This window comes from Mus caroli, chromosome 15 (genome assembly GCF_900094665.2).
Source record: "Mus caroli chromosome 15, CAROLI_EIJ_v1.1, whole genome shotgun sequence".
Lineage (NCBI taxonomy): Eukaryota > Metazoa > Chordata > Mammalia > Rodentia > Muridae > Mus > Mus caroli.
In genome coordinates this window covers 76,898,220-76,918,197 of record NC_034584.1, presented here as the reverse complement: position 1 = coordinate 76,918,197, position 19,978 = coordinate 76,898,220, and the positions used below count along the sequence as shown (strand labels likewise).

At 53.2% G+C, this 19,978-nt stretch overlaps 2 protein-coding genes across 10 annotated transcripts in view; one reads left to right on the top strand and one right to left on the bottom strand.

The window, feature by feature from the left end:
• Positions 1–19,978, top strand: part of Tcf20 (transcription factor 20) — a 178,330-nt gene that overhangs the window by 68,413 nt on the left and 89,939 nt on the right. For 4 of the 8 annotated variants that reach the window (XR_003835008.1, XM_021182819.2, XM_021182822.2 and 1 more), the window contains exon 1: positions 18,921–19,207. The exons of 2 other annotated variants lie outside the window; for them this stretch is intronic. The gene's annotated coding sequence lies outside the window, so the exon portion shown is untranslated. Of the gene's footprint in view, positions 1–6,669; positions 6,812–18,920; positions 19,208–19,978 lie in introns of those variants that run through there. 2 more of the 8 variants (XM_029470174.1, XM_029470175.1) reach the window with 2 other exon arrangements.
• LOC110310130 (putative HTLV-1-related endogenous sequence) lies at positions 12,932–19,790 on the bottom strand. 2 transcript variants are annotated; one of them, XR_003835009.1, is made up of 4 exons: positions 19,441–19,790; positions 17,635–17,795; positions 16,721–16,981; positions 12,932–13,410 (listed from the first exon to the last, which is right to left on the bottom strand). XR_003835009.1 is itself a non-coding variant. In XM_021182823.2 (3 exons), exons 1-3 carry the CDS (start codon positions 19,622–19,624, stop codon positions 13,299–13,301), a joined length of 393 nt encoding a protein of 130 aa, XP_021038482.1. In that variant the 5' UTR covers positions 19,625–19,790; the 3' UTR covers positions 12,932–13,298. The 2 variants fall into 2 exon arrangements, 1 of the variants encoding a protein (XP_021038482.1); XM_021182823.2 differs by lacking the exon at positions 17,635–17,795 and having other exon boundaries at positions 16,885–16,981.

Sequence of the window (19,978 nt, the reverse complement as noted above, 5' to 3'; positions counted from 1 at the left end):
ACAAACGCACAGGTCTGGATCTGGAAGTCTGAACCTGGAAACCATAGGATATTCCCTCCTGCTACCTGTGGCACCAGGATGGACTCCTTGGGAACTGGGGCCATTTACCTAAACCTTGTGAAGTTATGGCCATTCGGCATGTGAGAGGGGCCTGTGCTTGAGTCTGTTTCTAAGCCTCAGCTTTCTTTTCTGAGAAATGGAGAAAAGGCTTTTGGCTTTCATGTGTTCATGAGACATATGTATGTGAGAGGTGCCAGACAAAACTTAAGGGCCCTTAGGGTCAGGGGGTCAACTGCTGTCCTTCAGCTGGGCCTTTGCTGGATGTTGGGGAGGAGCCTCGGCGCTGGGGCTTGTCCTGCAGGTCAGCTTTCGTCCTAAACTCCAGTTCTGATCTGTACTGGGAAGGAACTGAGTTGAGCCCCCAGCCCCTCAAGCAGCCTCGCCGCTGGCTTCTTGTGAACTGGCCCACATCCCTGTGTTCTTACAGGCTCTGTCTCTGACTCCCAGTGCTGGGCCAGAGTTGCAGTCAGGTTCAAGAGGCTCCTCCATCCAGTGGACCCAGGGCCCCACCTTCATCTGGCCTGGACCAGGTTGTGGGAAGCAGGGACTGGTTCAGATGACTTGGCTCTGTGGATGTCCCGGGTCTGCTGACACCTGCCCAGCCCCTCTCTGTATCCCATTCGGCTGCTGGCCACAGTGGACTGGACGGACCTTAAAGGTCACTTCATGGGGGGTGGGAGGGAGAGGAAATGGAGTCACAGAGCCTGCTGAAGAGGAGAGCCTGGATTCAAGTTCTGGTGGCCTGAAGGCTTATCTGATTGGGACACTTAGCTGTCTTATGTGTTTCCTTGTTTGTAAATGGATATCCTGAAGCTGCATCCCATGGTTGATTTGAGATTTAAACACCTGAAGATGTGGCTTTTTCCTAGCAGTGCTCTGGGTGGGCAGAAGGCCTGCCTAGTGTCCCCAGGACTGCTGGGATGCTGAGCCCCACTTTGGACCAGGAACTCTTTACAGACAGGCTAGTGCCTCATATCTCAGAGAGGACATTCAGTGTTCAGTGCTTCCTCAAAACCAGTCAGCAGGGACAGGAGAGTGTTTCTTTTCCTTAAGGACAGTTCAGGGGCTACAAGCCTTCTACTCCAGTTCTCTCCAGTTCCCTCCAGTTCTCTCCTTCCTCAGCTTCTGACATTACCAGTTACACTGTAGTTTTGGTGTAAGCAAAGACCAGCAGTCAGTCATGGCTTCCATAGACCCAGCCTGCCCCCTCCAGGTCTAGGTTAGCCCCATAGCTGAGCACAGACTTCCATCGCCAGAGTCTCCACTGCCACCCACGCTTTTATATTTCAAGCAGATGAAAGATTTGTATTCCTTTTTGTATGTGTGCTTTTTTTTTTTGGCCAGGATTAGCTGATCCCTGGATGCCCATTTGTCAAAGCAATGCTGTGTTGAGAGGACATCAGGGAACTATACTGTGTGCCTTCTTGGGGGCTCTAAGCTTCCTGAAGGTGCAGGTTCTGGGGCAGGAGGCCAGGGGTCAGTACTAAGGGGAGAAGCAGTATTGGGGGCCAACCGTCCCACAGGCAGGAGCCACCAGTACTCTAATTTGATTCTAAACCTTGGCTAGGCTTTGGCCCATGGTTCTTGTTTGGCCAGTGTGGTTCCCATGGAGGGCTGGGGTCTGGCGCTACTTCCCCCAGGCTCCTGATCCCATGGCCAGGCCTGCTCCCCTACCAGCAGCCAGCAGTGCAGGGGGCGCATGCGTGCGGCGGGAGTGAGCCGGCTGTGGAGAATTAATATTCCTGGAACATCGCCCCGGCCGCCTGCACACGCCGAGGAGAATATTACGGCGATTAGCGGTGGGAGTTCGGCCTGCACGCAATATCTGGATGGAGAATTCGGTGTGATTAATCTGGCGCTAAGTAGCAGCCTCCGGGGTCCGCGGGGCTCTGGCATGTTTGGAATGAGAAAAGAGCTCTGGAGCGCAGAGATTCTTTGGGGGGCTTTTTAGGGGTCTGCCAGGGTAGCAGCTGTGCCCAGGGAAGGCTGCAGGCTCTTGATGGCCCTGGGTGAGCAGAACACCCCATGTTTGCGGCTCTTGGCAGACTGCCAGTCCGCAGAAGTGTGCCATTCAAATTTGCAGCCCACCGACACCCCAGCCTTTTTTCTTAATATTATGTTCCGGGTCACAAATCCTGGGTTGCAGCTTTCCTGCGTACTTAATGCCCCCCTTCCTGGCTTCTGTTACTTTATCTGTAAAATAGGGTGCATGCATTCTTTTAAGAACTGTTCCTTTCGCATTTCATGGAGGAGGAAACTGGCAGTGAGCATTTCTTCAGGAGTGGCGGTGTGCTACCCAGTGTTGGGGATCACCATGAATAGCACTACAGAAAACCTGGCTGTAACAGCCATCCATTCTTCTGCTGGCAATGACAGATCTGTTACAGGAACCTTGGAAGAGTGTACTGATTATCTTATAGATCATGATCTATGGCCTCATCTGTAAAATGGGTATAAAGTAATTATCTCCCCAGCCAGGACATTGATTCCTGTTTTATGAGCTTCATTCCCGACAGTTTTATAGTCTAATTTTGGGCAGGGTTAAAGCTGGAGGGGTGCGGGTCAAGAGAAAGTCAGATAGCCTCAGTGAGTGCCTTCCCTGTTCCCAGTGCTCGATTTAGAGGCGAGGAAAGTAGAGAAGCAATATCTGTCCAAAGCTAAGCTGAATCTTTGGTGTTGAGGGTCAGTCTTCAGAGCCAGCCAGACCTGTGTTGACCACCAACAAGACTTCCTTTCTCTGAGCCTCAGTTTTCTTGTTTGGAAAATGGGACAGTCCTGCCGGCCTTTTGGGCTGGGACAGCACAGTGAGTCTGGGACAGAGTAGGTGTTCAGCTCTCAGAAAGAGAGGGCTGGGAGCCCCAGTGCATAAAGTTGGCCCACGTCCTCTTTGCTCAGGGAACTACTTGCCAGAAGCTCCTGTGGTGGCAGAACTCAGATGCTATGCTTGTTCATTCAATTGCTTCAAGCTCCTCGGACCGAACATTTCTAAATCCTTTTTGTTGTTGTTGTTACTGAGACTGGAGACCTCCACACAACTCATCATTCTGTCCAGAAAGTGGATACTGGATCAATTGTCTTCATTCTCCTTTTCCCATGCAAGCGATGTAATGGCCCCTGAAAGGGGCTTGGTTTGTGGTTTCCCAGCAGTAGAGTGGTCTGTGGTCTTGAGCAGCTCAATTCCAAGCCAGGCTTTTCAGGAGGACCAATTGTAGTGAGCTCTAAAGCAGCTGGGTACAGCACAGAGCTCTGTGGGCTTGGCTCTGTGTTCACTGTTGACATCTCAGTGTCTGGAGCAGCAGGAGCTCAAATAAGCAGTGCATGCATGCATGTGTGATCTGATGGATGGGTGCATGCGTGTGTGATGTGATGGAAGGGCATGCACATAACCAGATGGGATGGGTGGAAGCACACCTCTGATGGTTTGGACAGGTGCAAGCATGCATGTGTGCATGTGTGATAGGATGGATGGAATAGGTAGGTGCATACATGAATGCGTGCATGCATAATGGTTTAGGCTGGTACTTGCGTGCATGATGGAATGAATAGGTGGGTGCATGTGTGTAATGGGATGGATGAGTATATGGACACCTGATATAGGATAGATGCATAAAGGATGGGGCAGTTGGGTGGTGCATGCATGCATAGTGCCTCAGACTGGTACACGCATGCATTATAGGCTTGATGGGCACACATGTGTGATGGGATAGAGACATATGTGGCTGGATGCATGATGGATAGCTAGGTGCATGAAGAGAGGACGGGTAGATGGGCGTATGGTCTACACATGCAGAATGGGTGTATGCATACAGCAGGGGATGGATGCGTGCTCTCAGGAGAAGCAGGAGGGTGAATTGGTTAAAAACACTAGCTCTGCAATCAGCTTGGAGTCAAATTCTGGCTCTGTTCTTTATTAACTGTGAGTTGGAGTAATGCAGTTCAGACCTCTGGGCCTCAAGTTGCTCATCTGTAAAACAGTTGGACAAGATGATTTTAGCATCCCTCTCAAGGCAGTTCTTGTTTCTGTGATGTTGACCTTGATCATCAACAGGATGCCCAGGATGGAAACTTGGTGCTCTCCAAATCAGCCCCTGTATTTCCCCAACTGGATGCAAAGCTCCAGAAGGAATGCGGTGGGTCTGGCCACCCAAATGTGCCTGAGAGCTGTGATCTTAGCAATCAGCTTTGCCTTTGATCGGGTGGCCCCACCGTGTCCATACATTTGCTCCCACCTCCCTTTCCTGAACTGGGTGTCCTGACCCAGCTTCCCCCCCCCCCCCCCCCCGCCTCCCCTCCCCACCACTTCCCGGAAGCCTTTCCTTGTGTTCAGTCCATCTTTCTCCCTTCTAAGTCCCTTCTCTGTGCTTCTGCTTGTGCTTGTGACCTCACGCATGCTGAGTTATGAATTGTACATGTCTCCATGCTTTGGAGGACTACAGGGACTCTGCGTCTACTTATTGCACGTTTACTCAGTGCTAGCCATGTGTCTATAGACATTTTGTTTATATTCCTTATCAGAAATCAGAGTCTCAGGAAAGCAGAAGGCTACCCAGCTTCAGCAAAGGGAAAGCAAGGGGTGGTACAGTTCTGTGGGAGGCCAGTCTGTTCCTCTGGTGACCACGCCCTTTCTACTGCCCCATGTAGACATGCCTTCTTGGCCCTGATCAGATAGTCACTAAGGCAGCTAACCTTGATCTGGCTCCAGCTAAGCTTGCACCCTTCTGAGTATTTTGCATCCCTTATCTCATGCCATCTTGAAACCTTAAAAGGGAAGCTCTAGTCTTCCTCCCATTTTACAGGTGGAGCCTGTGTGGCGGAGAGAAATGAAGTAACACTTGCCTTAGATCTCACAGGAAGGAAGTAGAAAAGCCAAGGTTTAAAGCCAGACAGTCTAATGTAGGTGCCTGCCAAGTTGAATTAGAATTCTTCAATCCATGATTTCAGCTGTCCTTGCCTAGGTACCTCAGTGTATATTCTTTCTTTTCTTTTTTCTTTTCTCTTCTTTTCTTTTTTTGAGACAGGGTCTCACTCCGTAACCCTGGCTGGTCTAGAACTCCGTACGTAGACCAGGCTGGCCTCAAACTCACAGAGATCTACCTACCTGCCTCTGCCTCTAGAGTGCTGGGATTAAAGTTGTGGGCCAGCGTGTGTTTCTTAAGTGTTCACTGTTTGCAGGCACTTTGACCGCGGATGCCCTTGCGTAGGGGAGGGTTGGGACAAAGAGCACAGTGGCCACACTGGTGAACACAGCAGGCACACTGGTTCCAGGATTCGAGCAATGTCAGGAGGAATGGAAATAGTTTTTAGATGTTAAGAAGAAGGTAATTGGGGCTTGGGACCTGGCACTCAGTCGGCTGTCACCAAACATCATCAAAGAAGCTCAGATGCCTAAGTGTGCCGAGATTACCCAGCGGGCATCCCAGATGTCCTGTGGCACAGGGTATGGAGCTGTTCTGGAGTTGGTGGGCCAGGCCTGCAGGGTTCTATTGGGGCCATTGCCAAAAGGGAGCAGAAGTAGACATTTGGACAGGGGAGGCCTCAGTAGGCTAAGGCTCGCCTAAGCGGGAGGTTCACGGTGATGACATGATGACCATGACGCTGTGAGCCAGAGACAGGACTGTGGTTCCCTGTCCCAGGGGCTGGACCCCCTGGGGGCCACTTTCTGGCCCTTAGTCTTCCTTTCTGAATATGAAGAAGGGGTCTTACTTCTCAGGCATTGTCATGGGGTTAAATAGAGGGACTGTGATTTACCTAGTAGTAGGTCTGTACATAGTAGGGGCTTAATTGCTCGGAGCTAGTCCACCTACTTGGATAGTAAGAGGCAGAGGTGCAGTTGGAGGACAACCTCCCTTCTGCTGCCATCCCTGACTGGGGAGCTTGGAATTGCTCTCTCCTGCTACTGACGCCCACTTTGTGTGAGTGTGTGTTGTCCTAGGTATGCCACCTACCCCCCAATAGCCTGGGAAATCTCAAGATGCTAAAGGCTGCCCAGCTGGCTCTCCAGCCTCTGTGCTAGCCCTCTCTGCCTCCTTAGTGACTCCTGGCTCCCAAGTGTGGCTGTCTTCCTGCTGTGCAGCCTCAGGAAGGTTCTTCCCTCTCTGAGCTCACCAGGTATAATGGAATCCTCTTTGGCCTTTGTGAGCACTATCCAGGGTGCAGATGCCGGTCACCAGTGCATAGTCGGCATACTGTGAGTGAGTAGGCATTCTTACCTTCAGCCCTTGATCTAAGCTTTGATTCCCCACCTGCGGTGGGCATTGGCTCTTTTTAAGCCATCCACTCTGGGGCCAATTATAAATAGACACATAATCGCCCCTATCTATAGAGATAAAACGTATTCTTTAGAGATGAGCCACACGCCCCTCCCCTTAGCCAGCCCCCCCCCCAACACTGGCACTAGCTCTCTGCAGTTAAGGGCGAAGGAGGGATCTGGTACTCCTCTCCCTCACCCATTCCTCCTCCCTGCTGCTCCTCCATCTCCACCCTGCAGAGGTGTGATCCGGCAGGGGCCGTGATGTCAGAGGCTCAGCTGATGTCACCGCCCCGGCCCTGTGACTTCACTTGCTTGCTTGGGCAGGAGGAGCTGTGAAGAGGCTGAGACTGAGAGGAGAAACTGCCCCCTTTCCTTTTTCTTTCCGGTTTCTCGCTTTCCCTTCCTCCCTGCCTCCGCGGGGGGTTGTTTTCCTGCCGGCCTGCATGCTGTGGGCTGTCAAGGGGTCTGGGGCAAGTGCCAGGGGAGGATGCAGCTGCAAAGGTAACGGCGTGCGCGGGGCCTCTCCCACGGTCGCGAAAGTTTGCTCTGGCGTGTGAGGCGTGCCCGCTGGGCGCTGCGCCGCGCCTGCCCCAGGCTCCCCGGGGGCGTGCAGGGGCCACCGGGCCAGGGACAGGCCAGGCAGGGGCCTCCTGGGCGGCCTTCACTGCCTTGTCCCCATCAAAGGCCGCAGCTGCTCGAGTGGCGGCTGCAGCTTTGAAACTGCCATAAAGAGCGATGGAGGGAGGGGAGCGCGGGGGATGCTCAGAGCAGTGCCCAGGAGGGCGGCCGCGAGAGGAGGGGTGGTCGGGGCTGTTGGTCGAGTGCAGCCGCAGCAGCAGGGGCGTGAAGGGCAAGGCCCCGGGTCAGGATCTCAGGGGCCAGATCCTTGTTACTGTCTCTGTCCCCTCTGGTCCAGCCGCCCTCTGTGGCCGGGACCCCAGCAGTGAGGTGCAGAAAGCTTTAGGAGGGGGCAGGGGCTGACTCCCCCTATTATTTCCTGACATATTCTTCCACCTCCAGCAGGCCATTTGTCAGTGGTAATGCGGGACAAAGGAGGGGGCAGTGGGTGGTCTGCTGCGAGTTGGGCGATGGGCATAGAGCACAGGCCGAGGAGAAACGCCAACAATTAGGAGGCAGATCCAGAGCTTCGCTCATTCAGTCTATCGAGGGAGCCGTCATTTTGTGTTAGCGTGTGTGTCTGAGGTGGGAGGAGGCAGAGAGGGGAGAATGACAGGAGAAGGATTATGACATTGTGTTGTCTCTGTTTGTGGTAAATGCAAATTTGGCACCAGTGGTTTCCTGGGAAAAGCAGAGGCAAGTGACCCAGGCCAAGGCCTTGGCCCAGACCCACCAAGGTGGGTGGCAGTTTGGGATTTTATTTGTTCCTCCCTTTTTTTTTTTTTTGTCTGGTGTGTGCTTCTTCCATTTATTTTACAGTGAAGAGCTGGAGATAGACAGGCCGGCATGGCGGGAGGAGTCCCCTCTTCCCTAGTTTTTCCAGTCCCTCCTCATTCCATAGGAGGCTCAGGCACCTCCCCTGCCGCCAAGTCTTTGCCCCAGGTCATCTGTTTTCCTCTTTGGCCCCCTGCCCCAGGCCAGAGTCACACTTAGTTCCTCCCTTAGCCTGGGTGGCCTGAGATCTCCGAAGGCTGCTTCTGCCCACAGCTGCTTACTGAAAGTGACCAGAGACAGCCCTCAGACCATGACTATGATGGGACTGTGAACCTGCCATGACCGCCCCTGGCTTCAGTTCTGGCCTGACCTGTTAGCATATGTTGGCCAAATGTCCTGGGCCTTGCCTCTTCTGCTAGACCTTGTGGGCCGGAAGTGTGAGCCTTCTCTCGGGCAGGAGGCAGCCACAGGTCAAGGCTCTGGGCTGCCACAGAGTTCAGCAGGTACAGTGGACATAAGGGATCATTCTGCTTGAAGCCAGCTCTCAAGAGAATGCATGGAATGGGTTTTACCAGGGCTAGGCTGTGCTCAGGTCCCACTGGGGCCCAAGAATTCTGGCCTGAGACTCGAAGCTAAGAGTCCTTTATAGTGGAGGTGAGGGAAAGATGGCCAGAGGTATGGTTTATCACATTCTGGATCTCTTAGCGTGCTCACTTTCTACACTGCTTCCTCTAGGGCTGATCCCACTCCTGGACCTGTTAAATCCTCTGGACTCAGTTTCTCTTCCAGGGCCTGGGTCCTGTGTTCCCTCTTAGAGTTCTGACCACACTGGTAGCCTAGCTCTGTTAGACTTTTGGGCACAGAGTCTTGAGCACAGGGACTTTTAGGGCAACCCATGTAAATTCCTGACACCCAATCCAAAGCTGAGCATGGAAGACTTGTGTCTGGAACTCAAGGTAACAGAGTAACTTGGAGATCCCTCATGAAGTGGAACCATGAAGATGAAATAGTTAACCCCCGACTTCCGTCCTAGACAGGTCCAGTTCTTTTGGCAAAGACACCCAAAGGAGAACTTTCCCAGTGGCGCTTGTTATGCCAGGACTGCAGCCTTGGTTATGAGGGACGACATGGACTGAGTTGGGGCAGCAGGGGCTGGATGAAGAACAGCTGCCCAAATGCACAGCCTTGGGCTTGGGGCTTAGTCACCCCGATGACCTACAGTGTTGTGCTATTCTGTGGAGCTGTGTGCCAGATGGAAAAGGAATGAAGGTGTGGATGAAAGAGGGTCCGTTCCAGGCTCTAGGCTCTAGATTATAACCAGGGGTGTTAAGAGCACCAGGCCAGTCCCTGGTCCCTGCTAGATATCTTTACCTTGCCTAGACCCACAGATGGTCTGTTCCTTTACAGCTCGCCTAGAGGCCCCTTTCTCCAGGCACCCCCACTTGGACTGAGCCAAGCTGGAATAGTGACCTCCCTGGCTCTTTGTTACTTTAATACAAGCTCTAGGTGTTTGACCTTGTGCAAGCGTCAGAGCTGCTGCTTTAAAAGGCAGTGATCTCTTCCTGTAGACTTGTTACAGTGATTAAGGAGACTGTAGGTACTGAGTACAGTGTAGGTGCTCAGCTAATGGCAGTTGTGGCTGTTAAGGGTGCCAGAAACCTGGGGACAAGATCAAAACAAAACAAATGAACAAAGCCTCCCTTTATACCTTATTAGATTCAACAGGGCAATCAAGAGAGGCTTCATAGGGGAGGTGGCTAAAGGCTTTGAAGAGTGAGTAGAAGTCTGCCAGGCTGAGGCAGATGTATCTGGAGAAGGGAAAAGGAGCAGAGCTTACACAGGATAAGAGGCAAGTTAGGGAAAGGAGAACAGGCAGAGAGGCACCTGGTTCTTTCACAGTGGGAGCAGAGCAAGCCTGCCCTGATGACAGACGTGCTGGTTACCCATGCATATATCATTGAAGCTCCCCTTCAGATATGTTTAAAGATGTATTTATTTTATGTGAGTACACTGTAGCTGTCTCCAGACACACCAGAAGAGGGCATCGAAGTTTTGTTGTGGGCCACCATGTGGGTGCTGGGAATTGAACTCAGGACCTCTGGAAGAGCAATCAGTGTTCTTAACCGCTGAGCCATCGCTCCAGCCCCTATGCTTATGTCTTAAGACTACTCTCCGGAATCTTGCCAGCTCCTGCCAGCTCCGGCCTGCCCCTGCCTTGGGGTATGGGGACTTGTGGATGGTTCTACACTTGAATTTAGACTAGTATGACTTTTCTTACTTTCCACTCCTTCTTCTGTTTCCCACGAGGATTAACCCCGGGGGGGGGGTGGGGGTGGGGGAGGCAGGGTTGGAAGGGGGGCGGTGCTGCATTCCTAGGCCAGACAGGCTACTTTCAGAGCTGGAGGCAACAATTCTGAGGGAAGTGATTTGGAGAGTTTTGAGGCAGGTTCCTGGAGCTGCATCTCCAAACTGGACCCCTGGGGTGACCTGAAGCTCCTACTGAGTCTGGCTGGCTAGTTCCCCAGACCTAGGTTGGACCAAAGTGGTAGCATAGAAGGTGGTCAAAGCCTTAAGGCCAGGCTGCTTAGATTTAGTCTCTGTTCAGACTGGTCTTGTGCCTCGAGTCTTGGTGTCCTGGGGTGGTAGTAACAAGCATATCGAAGGGCTCTGATGAAGGTTACAGGACTTAATTTTCTCAGACCAACCATCTTAGAGCTTTGCTCCCTGGGCTAGCAGGCACTTGGAAACAGCTTGAAGAGAGGACAGTCCAGGAGAGTGAAGGCTCAGTGCCTGGATATCTAGGTATCTGCATAATCCCTCCAAACCTCAGTTTCCCTAGCTAGGAAATGGGAGTGGTTATCGTGCTGAGTTATAATGGCACTTAACTGTAAACTGGGAAGGCATGGCCCAATAGCCTACTTTAATGGTCTCTCCCTGCCCTGAGAGAGAGCTCTGTTAGGGCAGCATGAAGGTATAGGTAGCCCAGAGCTGAAAGTGCAGGGGAAGGGCTCTAGAAACTTGGCATTTTCTAGATGAGGCTGAACCTACATCTCTGGTTTCTGCAGGCAAGACCAGGGGGAAGTAGTTTGCTAGAGTGTGAGCCCTGGAGATCAGCAAGGCCCACCCACCATTGCAAATGAGCCACTGATAACACTGAGTAGCCCTGAATGTGGCATGACCTCATCCTGGACCTCAGACCCCTTATTTGTGGAGAGGGCTTAGGTCTACTTAGGTTTCCTGCTTCCTTGAAGGGCTCTGATTTTCCTCTTGCTGATTTTCTTGGATGGCTTCCATGTAGGCAGTGCCTTGGGCAGTATCATCTGCCCACTGGTTTGTCTAGAAAGGATGTTCTTCTCTCATTCTGCCTGGCTTGCCTACTACTACTCCCCACTGGCACTGTACGAAGGCTAGGAGAGGGGCCCAGGAGCATCTAGCCTTCCTCTAAGAAAACAGGGCTGCTCAGTACTGTGGCCTGTACCATATGTGAATACATCCAGGGACTGGGTATTGTGGGGTTTGGGAGCTGGCCACAGATGGCTCTGGGAGGTGACTGACTACCATGGAGGATCCCAGAGGTCATGAGCACTACCTCCTCCCGCCAGCACGAGCTTCAGAACCAGCTACTCAGTTCCACTGAGCCTGTGCTGGGTAGTTGTGGCACCTTACTTCCTCAGAACAGCCGTCCAGTCCGTGTGAGGCTACTGAGGAAGATGGAGGAGAGAGAGAAGCAGGCTAAGATGCTGGGAGGCCAGAGACTACCGACAGGAGCTTCAGGAGGCAGAGACTTGGGATGGGGTTACTGTGCGAGTTTGCCATTGCTTGCTGCGGGGATAGACTGATAATCAGGTGTACGAGAAGGTGTGCATCACATGGCTGTGGCTCTTCAGGAACATTCGTTCCCTCTTGGCCAAGATGTTTCTGTACACATTCACACACATGGAGTTGCTTAGGCTCAGATACTGTCTTGGTCACTTGCTACCTGGCATCCTCAGGCTATGTGCTCACCACTGCCTGTTGCCTTTGTTTGTATACACCCCTGTCAGTGGGAACCAGATTGGCGCTGGCTCACAGCACTGTAGTGTGAATGTTGCGGGTTAGCACAGGAAATAATTCAGCATGGAGGCTAGTGCATGTGAAAGCTGCAGGCATATTTTCCTTTGTTATCTCCCGAGTCAGCTCAGGTGCCTCCGTTCACACTCAGTGTTGACTGAGTACCTGCAACAGGCCAGGCCTAAGCCTCTCTGCCCTGGCTAAGTGGCCAGCCTTGGTGCCTGGGAGCTGAGCGTGCATTCAGTTCTGATCCAGAGTGGCAGAGCTGCTGAGAACTGGTGTGCTGGCTCCCACTGCTGGTGTGAATGACATCCTGATGAAGTATGTCAGCTGGAAACAGTTGTGAAAGAAATGCCTGGAAAGACGATTAGCCCTCTAGGAGGACACAGGGAGTCTGAACTCAGGTCAGGTGCTACAGGTGCTAGTCTTGGCTTTGTTTTCATGACCCCCCCCCCTCCTCCCGTCCTCATCTGAAATCAGGGCAATATCTGACCTCACCTTAGAAGGTTGACTCTGGGATTGCTCATGTGGAATGTGCATTGTAAGCAGCTATGACAACTTTCATTTTGGTTTCTGGTCCTTCGCATGATGACTAAAGTTCGTTCATTTGCTGATGGTGGGCATGGACATCCGTCAAAGCTTGGTCTGCTCTCAAGGGCTTCTGAGTTTTGGCTTCCCTGAAACCTCTGGACTCTGTAACTTGAGTTACAGAGAATGAGGAAGGTCCCTTAGGCAGCCTTGCCCCTAGAGGGGATATGTGGTCACGCAGGTCATGCAACTGGGCTTTCTGAACAGTTCCTTGTTCCAGGCACTGGGTCAGTTAATAGGGATGAAACTATTTGGTCAGAGGCCAGTACTGCCCTTGAGCTCAGCCTAGGAGGAAGGATGTGAAATCGTCCTCAAAGGTCAGAGACAGGGATGTGGCAGGCTTGGGCAGCCGGAAAGGTGGATTTGTGGTGCCGTCTAAGAACCCATGGCTTCTTTTACCTTGGGATAAAGTCCCAAGCCTGTGACCACACCGTGAGGCGGCTGAACCTCTACTTTCCTTTGCCCTGTACTGCCTGCCTCCTCCCCCTTTCTGCTGTCTTTGCTTCTTCCTGCCTCAGGGCCTTTGTCCATGCAGCACCTCTCCCTGGAACTTATCCAGCCTCAACATGAAGCCTCATAGGACCACAAACATCATGACAACAAGGACCCTTTATTCAATGCTTGGAATATGATAAAGACTCAGCCAGTGTTGAGTGAATGAATGAATGAATGGTTATTAAGGAGGCAGCATTTGAGTTGGACCTGAAAAAGCAAGGTAGAAATACCTTAGTCTCTGTGGAGGCAGGCTCCTCTGCCTCTGGGAATAGGCTAGGCCAGGGACACAACTTGTTTGGTTTGGCAGAGACAATGAAACAAGGGAGTGGAGGTTGGCACTTCGAGTTAAGCCAAGAGAGGGCTTTGTGTCCAGGAGAGTGGGACTTTGGAAGCCACTGCACACTGTTTAGCCAGGCAGAAGTACTCATGGGACTGCAGTGAATTGGCGGTAGGGATGAGTGGCTCACAAAAGAGAGGCTGGAGTCAAGGACTGGTGGTGAGTTGGAGAATCCATGATTCCTGCTGCTTTCTGTTCCCAAGGCATCACACATGTGCTTGGCAGTTGTCCTTGAGAGCTATCAGAGAGATAGATGCAAGGCAGTAATGAGACTTCTCACATGATATATCTTTTTCTAGAAGACAATTGGTTTGGCTGGCAGGGCAGCCATTCCCAAGTCTCTGGAGGGGGAAGGAACATCAGTGTCCCCATTTCTGAGCCATCCTCATTGAGAAGGCAACACCTAGCTCTGTACCCCTCCACCTGGGCCCTAGACAAGGTGAGGGTGAAAGACGGAACAGAACCATTGCCACCATTACATCTAGTGCAAGAGCCCCAGGATCCTCCTGCAAGGCAGCTGCTGTGGCCAAGAGACTTGGAGGGGATGGACCCACTGCTTAGTAGCTCTGTATCTTTGAGCATCTTCCTAGCAAGTTTGGACCTCTTCAGAAATGAACCGGGGCGATGCTCTGGCCTCGTGAAGGCTGAGGTTAAATGACACATACAGAGTCCTCAGCCAAAGAAACAGTGTGGCTCAGAAGCAGTGGCCGCTATCATGGCTGCATTTTTCCCCACCGTTTGCATTCTTAGCAGGAAACTTGGGTTTCAGGCTTAAAAATGAAGAGCATGTCAACAAAACAGGATGGAACAAAGTCTTTTCCCAGCATGCCTCAGCATGTGGCACTGCCTTCCTGTGGCGCCCAGACAATGATGTGGCTAAAAGTCTTGAGCTTTCAAGCAGAAATAATCCCAATGGAAAGGAACCTCCCATTGTTACTGCATGATGAAGCGATGCAGGGGCTTAGCAGCCCTACTCGCCAGGCTGATTTTTAGCTCAGACCCCTCCTAACTGCTGTACCTCAGTTTCCTTATCTGCAAAAGGTCGAGCAGTATCCACCTCACAGGTTTGCTACGAGGATTAAGTGAGCTAATGTTTAGACTGTGCCTCCTTTATCGCTACAGTCAGATCATTCACCGTTAACCCCGAGCACTGAGTGACTTCGTGGAAGCTCTGGAGCCAGAAGGCTGGGTACCAGTCCCAGTTCTGCCTTCTGTTGGCTGCCTCACTTGGAACTAGTCACTCACCTCTCTGTGTGCTTCTTTCTGCTTAGTATCATGACTGGTGCCTCACAGGCTTTTAGTGAGAAGTAAAAAGCATCACCTAGGGGAGGGACCCCATTCCTCAGAGGCAGGAAGAACACTTGCTTCCTATGGCCCAGATCCCAATTAAAGAAGTTGAGACCTTAAGTCAGGAGTGATTTGCTGAAGAGTACACACTGGTGAGAGCATACTGGTCTCCAGCTTTGTGATCTGTGTTGGTATTTCCATGTCAGTGGCTGCTCAGGCAGACTCCAGCCCAGTGGTTCAGTGGATTTCAAGCTGGGTGGAGAGCTGATGTTTCCTGCTGTCTCCCTTCAGGGTCCTTCTTCATCTGTGGTAAAATGACCTCTGCTAGGCATCAGTTCCACAGACGGTCGGTCTCCAGAGCCTCAGTGTACTGTGGAGAGAGACTGCCACCAAGTCCTTTGTTCTCTATGGTCTCTTTTTCTGGTCACCTGGAGACTTTGGACCTGCCAGCTGTCTGCCTCTTTTCCAAGTAGTCCCTGAGCACTAGGAAGCTGGACTGTTAAAAGTACAATCACTGGGGACCTAGGATAATTCCAGCTCTGCCTGAAAGAGGCTGCATTTGTAAAGTGGGGTGTGACATCAGTATCAATCTCATCAGGTTCTCTCTCGAGCATTGATTAGGGTGGTAAGGGGAAGTCTGCCCCGTTCCTGGTATCCTCTGGCTGTCTCATAATCAGCGATATGTAATTTTTGTGAATATGCTGTCTTTTCTTGCAAAGTGTACCAGACACCAGACAGAGGTGGGAAGGTCCAGTAACAACAACAACAATAACAACAACAACAAAAGACAAACAGCCCAGTAGGACTAGTGGGAATCATGACTTTGATCTTGTAGGGCAGAGTGGAAGGGCAAGCTGGTGAGCAGAGGCCCCTTCACAAGAAAGATACAAGGCCTTGCAGGGCCACATCTTTGTCATCTCTTTCTACTGCTTTGGGCATAGGTCTCTTGTCCATAGCAGGGGCAATAGTTCCCTCCACCTACAGTCTTGGGCATCCCCACCCGAGGCTTTAAAGCCTTTCTTCACCTTGCCTGAGGAAGCTTGCAGCCTCAAAGACTGCAGGTGACCCTGTGGAATAAAGGCATGCCCAGAGCATTAAGCCATGCCTGTGTGCCTAAGCACACTCAGTATCTCCTCTCCACTCTTGGCCTGGGGAAGATACCTGGTGTGGGACAGGCACTGCATAGTGTTGGGGGCACTTTCCCCTTCTGTCGACCACAGACTTTTGAAAGCTGCAAGACTAGAGGTGAAGCCCCAGGATTGTGAAGTAGGAATCCAGGCTGTCCTCTTGGTGGGTCAGAGTTTTTAGCCAGTGGCCCCTCCCAAGAGAAAGGAGAGCAGGAGTTGGCTGAGGGATAAAGGTGAGGGCTGTTCCCTTGCTCAAGAGAGTCAGCTAGTACTGGGAAGGACACCAGCCTGCAGCTGAAGCAGACACCCTGGCTCAGTTCTCACAAGTCACTGATGTGCTGAGCAGGGCCAGTCTCCTCAATCAATCCGTGCTGACAGATGGTAGCAGAACCAGTGACCTAGAGGCAGAAGGCTCCATTTGTAATCCCAGAGTGGCCCAGGTTCTTGGAGGAGGGCTGAGGAGTTTGTAATAAAAGGAGTGACACAGGGTTTCCAAAAGCCATCTCCGAGCCAGAGAAAGAGAGAAGGGATTAGTTTTGCCTCTGGAATTGATACACAGTGATTCCGTTCAATAGGTAGTTTAGAGTGGACTGGGTTAGGAGAGACGGGAGAAAGAAACAGCTCATTTACTGTTTTCTTTAAAAGACTACAAAGTATAGAAAGAAGACTGAGATGGATACATTTGAGACAAGGAGGATACAAGAGGCGGAAGCAAGCTGGGTGTAGTATTGTCAGGGTGGTGATCCCAGCACCCCAGAGGCTGAGTCTGGAGGAGGATCATGACTTGAAGCCAGCCTCTGAGACCCTGTCTCAAAACAAAGTAACCACCCTGAGTTGTAGGACTTTGGGCAGCAATTAATTTCCCTGAGCTTTATCTGCTCAGCTGTTGTGCTGGCCTCCATTTTACAATGATATCCTTCTTTCAGTCTCCTGCATCCTGAGACTCCAAGCGTGAATCACAGTGCATGGTGGTGTTAGAGTTAGTTGTGTCTGGTACTGCATGAATTCTTGGTGCAGCTCTCATTAGATACTCACAGTACCTATTAAGTGAGGTAACACTAGGGGGTCAGGCATGGAACTCAGAGGGGAGAAATGAGTTGTCCAGGCCCCCACACAGCACAAGAGCACTACTACCTGTCTGCTGGTCATGATTTCAATGAAGGTGTTTCCTCTGTGTGATACTTCAAAGGCACATGGTAGGGTCCCAGCAGATCTGGCTGTAGAATGGGGCAAGCTTCCATGTGGTGGTCACCTGGATAGTGTTCTGAAAGGGACTGAAAGAGTAGGGAGGGGGCTACCGTAGGGAAGGAGGCAGGGACTGGACCCAGTGTTTCTCTGCATCCTGTTCCTCGTGAGCTCTCTGGTATCCTTCTTGTCCCCGAGGCAAAGTGAGACCTAGGAAGAAGGGAGAATGAGGAAATGGTGAGGGAGAATGGTGTCCCTTTCTTTATGAACTGGCTGGGGATGCCTTCAACACTGAGTCACCAAGAAGGCACATCTACATTCTCCTTCCCCCCCCCCCCCCCTTGGTGCAGAAAACTTTAGATGTTTCCAGTTCCTCCCACTTTTCTCATGGCAGTCTTCACACTAGCAGTAGCCAGGCTGTGGTCTCTTAAAAGCCTTAGTGGCTGAGAGTTTGAAAACGAAACAGAACAATGGGAACAGCTAGAGGGCAGGGCCTGGCGGTCTATTCAGCTTTGCTGCTTTGCTCCGGAAGGGCTTGGCACTTTGCCTGTTGTCAAAGAGGTGTAGGGGAGTCAAATCCCATGGAACGGTTGGACTAGCCCCCACTTGATGAGGTGGGCCGGGAGAAATCATTACCTTCTCCACCACATCCTCCTGACAGGGTCCCTAGAACCAGGATCCCTAGCCCTGCCTGGGATCTCCAGACCCTCTGTGGGTGGCCTGAGGCTAGGGAGAGTGAAGTACCCTGGCTGGATAGAATGAAAGGTGAAAGGGTAAGAGCCAGGCCACAGGGATCTGTAGACCCCAAATATATGCAATCTGGTCCCCAGACCAACCACAACTGACTCCTGTCAGCATCTCACCTTACACCCAAAGCATGTTTTGGATTCCAGTTTCCTCTCAAGTTGGGTTGCTTTATGAGGGGAAGCCACAGACTCCCCAACATCTAGGCTGGATGCAGGCTTAGTGTAGAATCAGTAGTTTTAGGGACACATAATTCAAACCCTTCTCCTTCCTCTTGCATCTGTGAGGTCCAAAGTGGAGAGGTCTCTGAGTGTGCCAAAAGCAGGGTATAAATAGTCCAACCTCACCCTCTCCTTATTAGCTTCACTTTGCATAGCAGAGGGGTGGGCACACCGTAGGTACCACCATCTAAGGCAGCAGTTCCAACCTAGGCGTTGGGACAGCTTTGGTAGTGAATGATCCTTTCACAGGGGAGGCCGTCAGAAAACAGATTACTATTCATAACAGTAGCAAAATTACAGTTATGAAGTAGCATTGAAATAGTCTATGGTTAGGGTCACCACAATATGAACTATATTAATGGGTCAAAGCATTTAGGAAGGTTGAGAACCACTGATCTATGAGACGGTGGTTGTACATGAGATTTTTCTTGAGGAAGAAGAAATTTAGCCCTTTGCTCTGTGAAGATATCTGAGAAACAAGGGAAGGCTGGCTAGGGCCTGAGGCATGGCCCTGGAAATCTCTTACTTCAGTTCTGGGCCTGCCATCCAGGAGTGCAGAATCTCAGCGCCACTGCAGACTACTGGTGTGGAAGTCTATTTTACACGTGAGGGAGGTTGGCTTCTTTGCTTTTAGGACGGCGGAAACTGAGTGTCAGAGACTGTTGTTCATCCAGGAACACCCAGTAGGCACCATGGGCAGAGAGTGCATCCGCACACACCAGGCCATGTTACCCACCTGGGCCGGGCGGACGTTAAGAAAGCGAGAGCCACCCTGGTGGCCGCTCAACTAACTATACAAATTGCCACGGGCTTCACGGGCTGCCAAAGGCGCGACTTCGGATTTGGAGGCTCTGGGAGAACTCCAGAAATCCCAGTAGAAGGTTCTGTGCCACTAACTCCCCAGAAAGTTGCTCTGGGGCACCCCACAAGGTAGCCTCAAGCGGAGGGCTGGAGGTAGCACTGGGCGCGTGGTCCCGGACCGCAGAGTAGGGGTCTCCTCGCTGCGCCTCTCGACGCTGCCACACGCGGGTGGGCACGCGCGCCACCCCGCCCCCGGCCCCGCCCCCTGCGCCCGCCCCGCCCCGCCGCGCGCCCTCCCGCCCGCCCGCGCGCCGGGGCCCGGAGCCGCCTCATTGGCTGCGCGCCGTCACCTGACGCTCTGTTATTTCCTGTGTGTTGGGAGAATGGAGAGAAAAAACCCGGAGCCGAGCCGCCTTCGGCCCCTGCCAGGCGGCCACGGCCTCAGCCGGGGGAGCCCTCCCTGAAGCGCGCCGGAGCGGGGAGTGAGCCAGCGAGCGCGCGGGCCGGAGCGAGCCTCTAGGGGCCGCGGCCCCGGCCCGCCCCGCCGTCGGCCTGGGCGTCCGCGCTGGAGGCGGTGGAGGCACCCCCACCCCCACCCCGCGCCGCGCCGCCGCCCCCTCCCCTCCCAGCGCCGGCGGAGGCCGAGGGACGGGCCGGGGGGCTCCTGCAGGTAACCGCCGCCCGGCCTGAGGAGAAAGGGCAGCCCAAGGGGCCGGGACCGGGCCGCGCCGCTCTTGCTGGCTGCTGGGAGCACAGGTCGTGGCCCGGCCCGCCCTGCAAGTGCTGAGCCTCGGGAGTCTCGGAGCGGGCTGAGGGGACCGGCGTGGGCTGCCGAGGGGTCAACGGCCAGGACCGGTGTCACGGCAGAGCGGCCGGAGGCTCTGGGGCTGCGGGTGGAGATACCTGGTCGTTGCGGCCTGAGGTGCTGAGGGGTCCACGCTCTTGGCAGCCCCGCGGAGACCGGCGTTGCTGGCCTCTTGGCCGCGGGCTGGGGGCGAGGCACCCGTGGTGGAGGGCCGGGCTTGGAGCGGGCCCGGGAGGGGCCGGCTGGGGCTGGCGGAGCAGCTGCGCGAACACCTGAGGCCATGTGGATGCGGCTGCCTGTCGCCTGCCCGCGGCCCAGGGCAGGTACCCGGCGGCGGCGGGGCGCGAGCTAGGGGCGCAGGATGCACTTCCTGTGTGGGGCGCTCTCCCCTCCCCCGCCGCGGTGAGCAGGGCAGGGCGCGGAGTCCCGCGGAGTCCACGAAGGAGCTCTTTCTCGCGGGTAGGGGATGGGAAGGCGAGGCTCTGAGTCTCTCTTCCTCATTCTCACTGAAAAGTGGTGGCTTATAGAAGAGTTTGCTATCCGGCCTGCGGCGGGAGGTGGGATGTCTTGAGTGCGCCGGGATGGGAATGGAATTTAGTGTTGCGGGGGGGGGGGCGGGGGGCGGGGGAGCTGCGG

What these genes read in the sequence shown, in the direction of transcription:
- LOC110310130 (XM_021182823.2), bottom strand. Translation starts at nt 19,624, where the DNA reads ATGGCCTCAGGTGTTCGCGCAGCTGCTCCGCCAGCCCCAGCCGGCCCC. An exon ending in CCTCAGGCCGCAACGACCAG is followed by an intron (nt 16,982 to 19,440) that starts GTATCTCCACCC and finishes CCTTCTTCCTAG; the next exon opens with GTCTCACTTTGCCTCGGGGA. An exon ending in TCCCTGCCTCCTTCCCTACG is followed by an intron (nt 13,411 to 16,884) that starts GTAGCCCCCTCC and finishes TCTCTCTGATAG; the next exon opens with CTCTCAAGGACAACTGCCAA.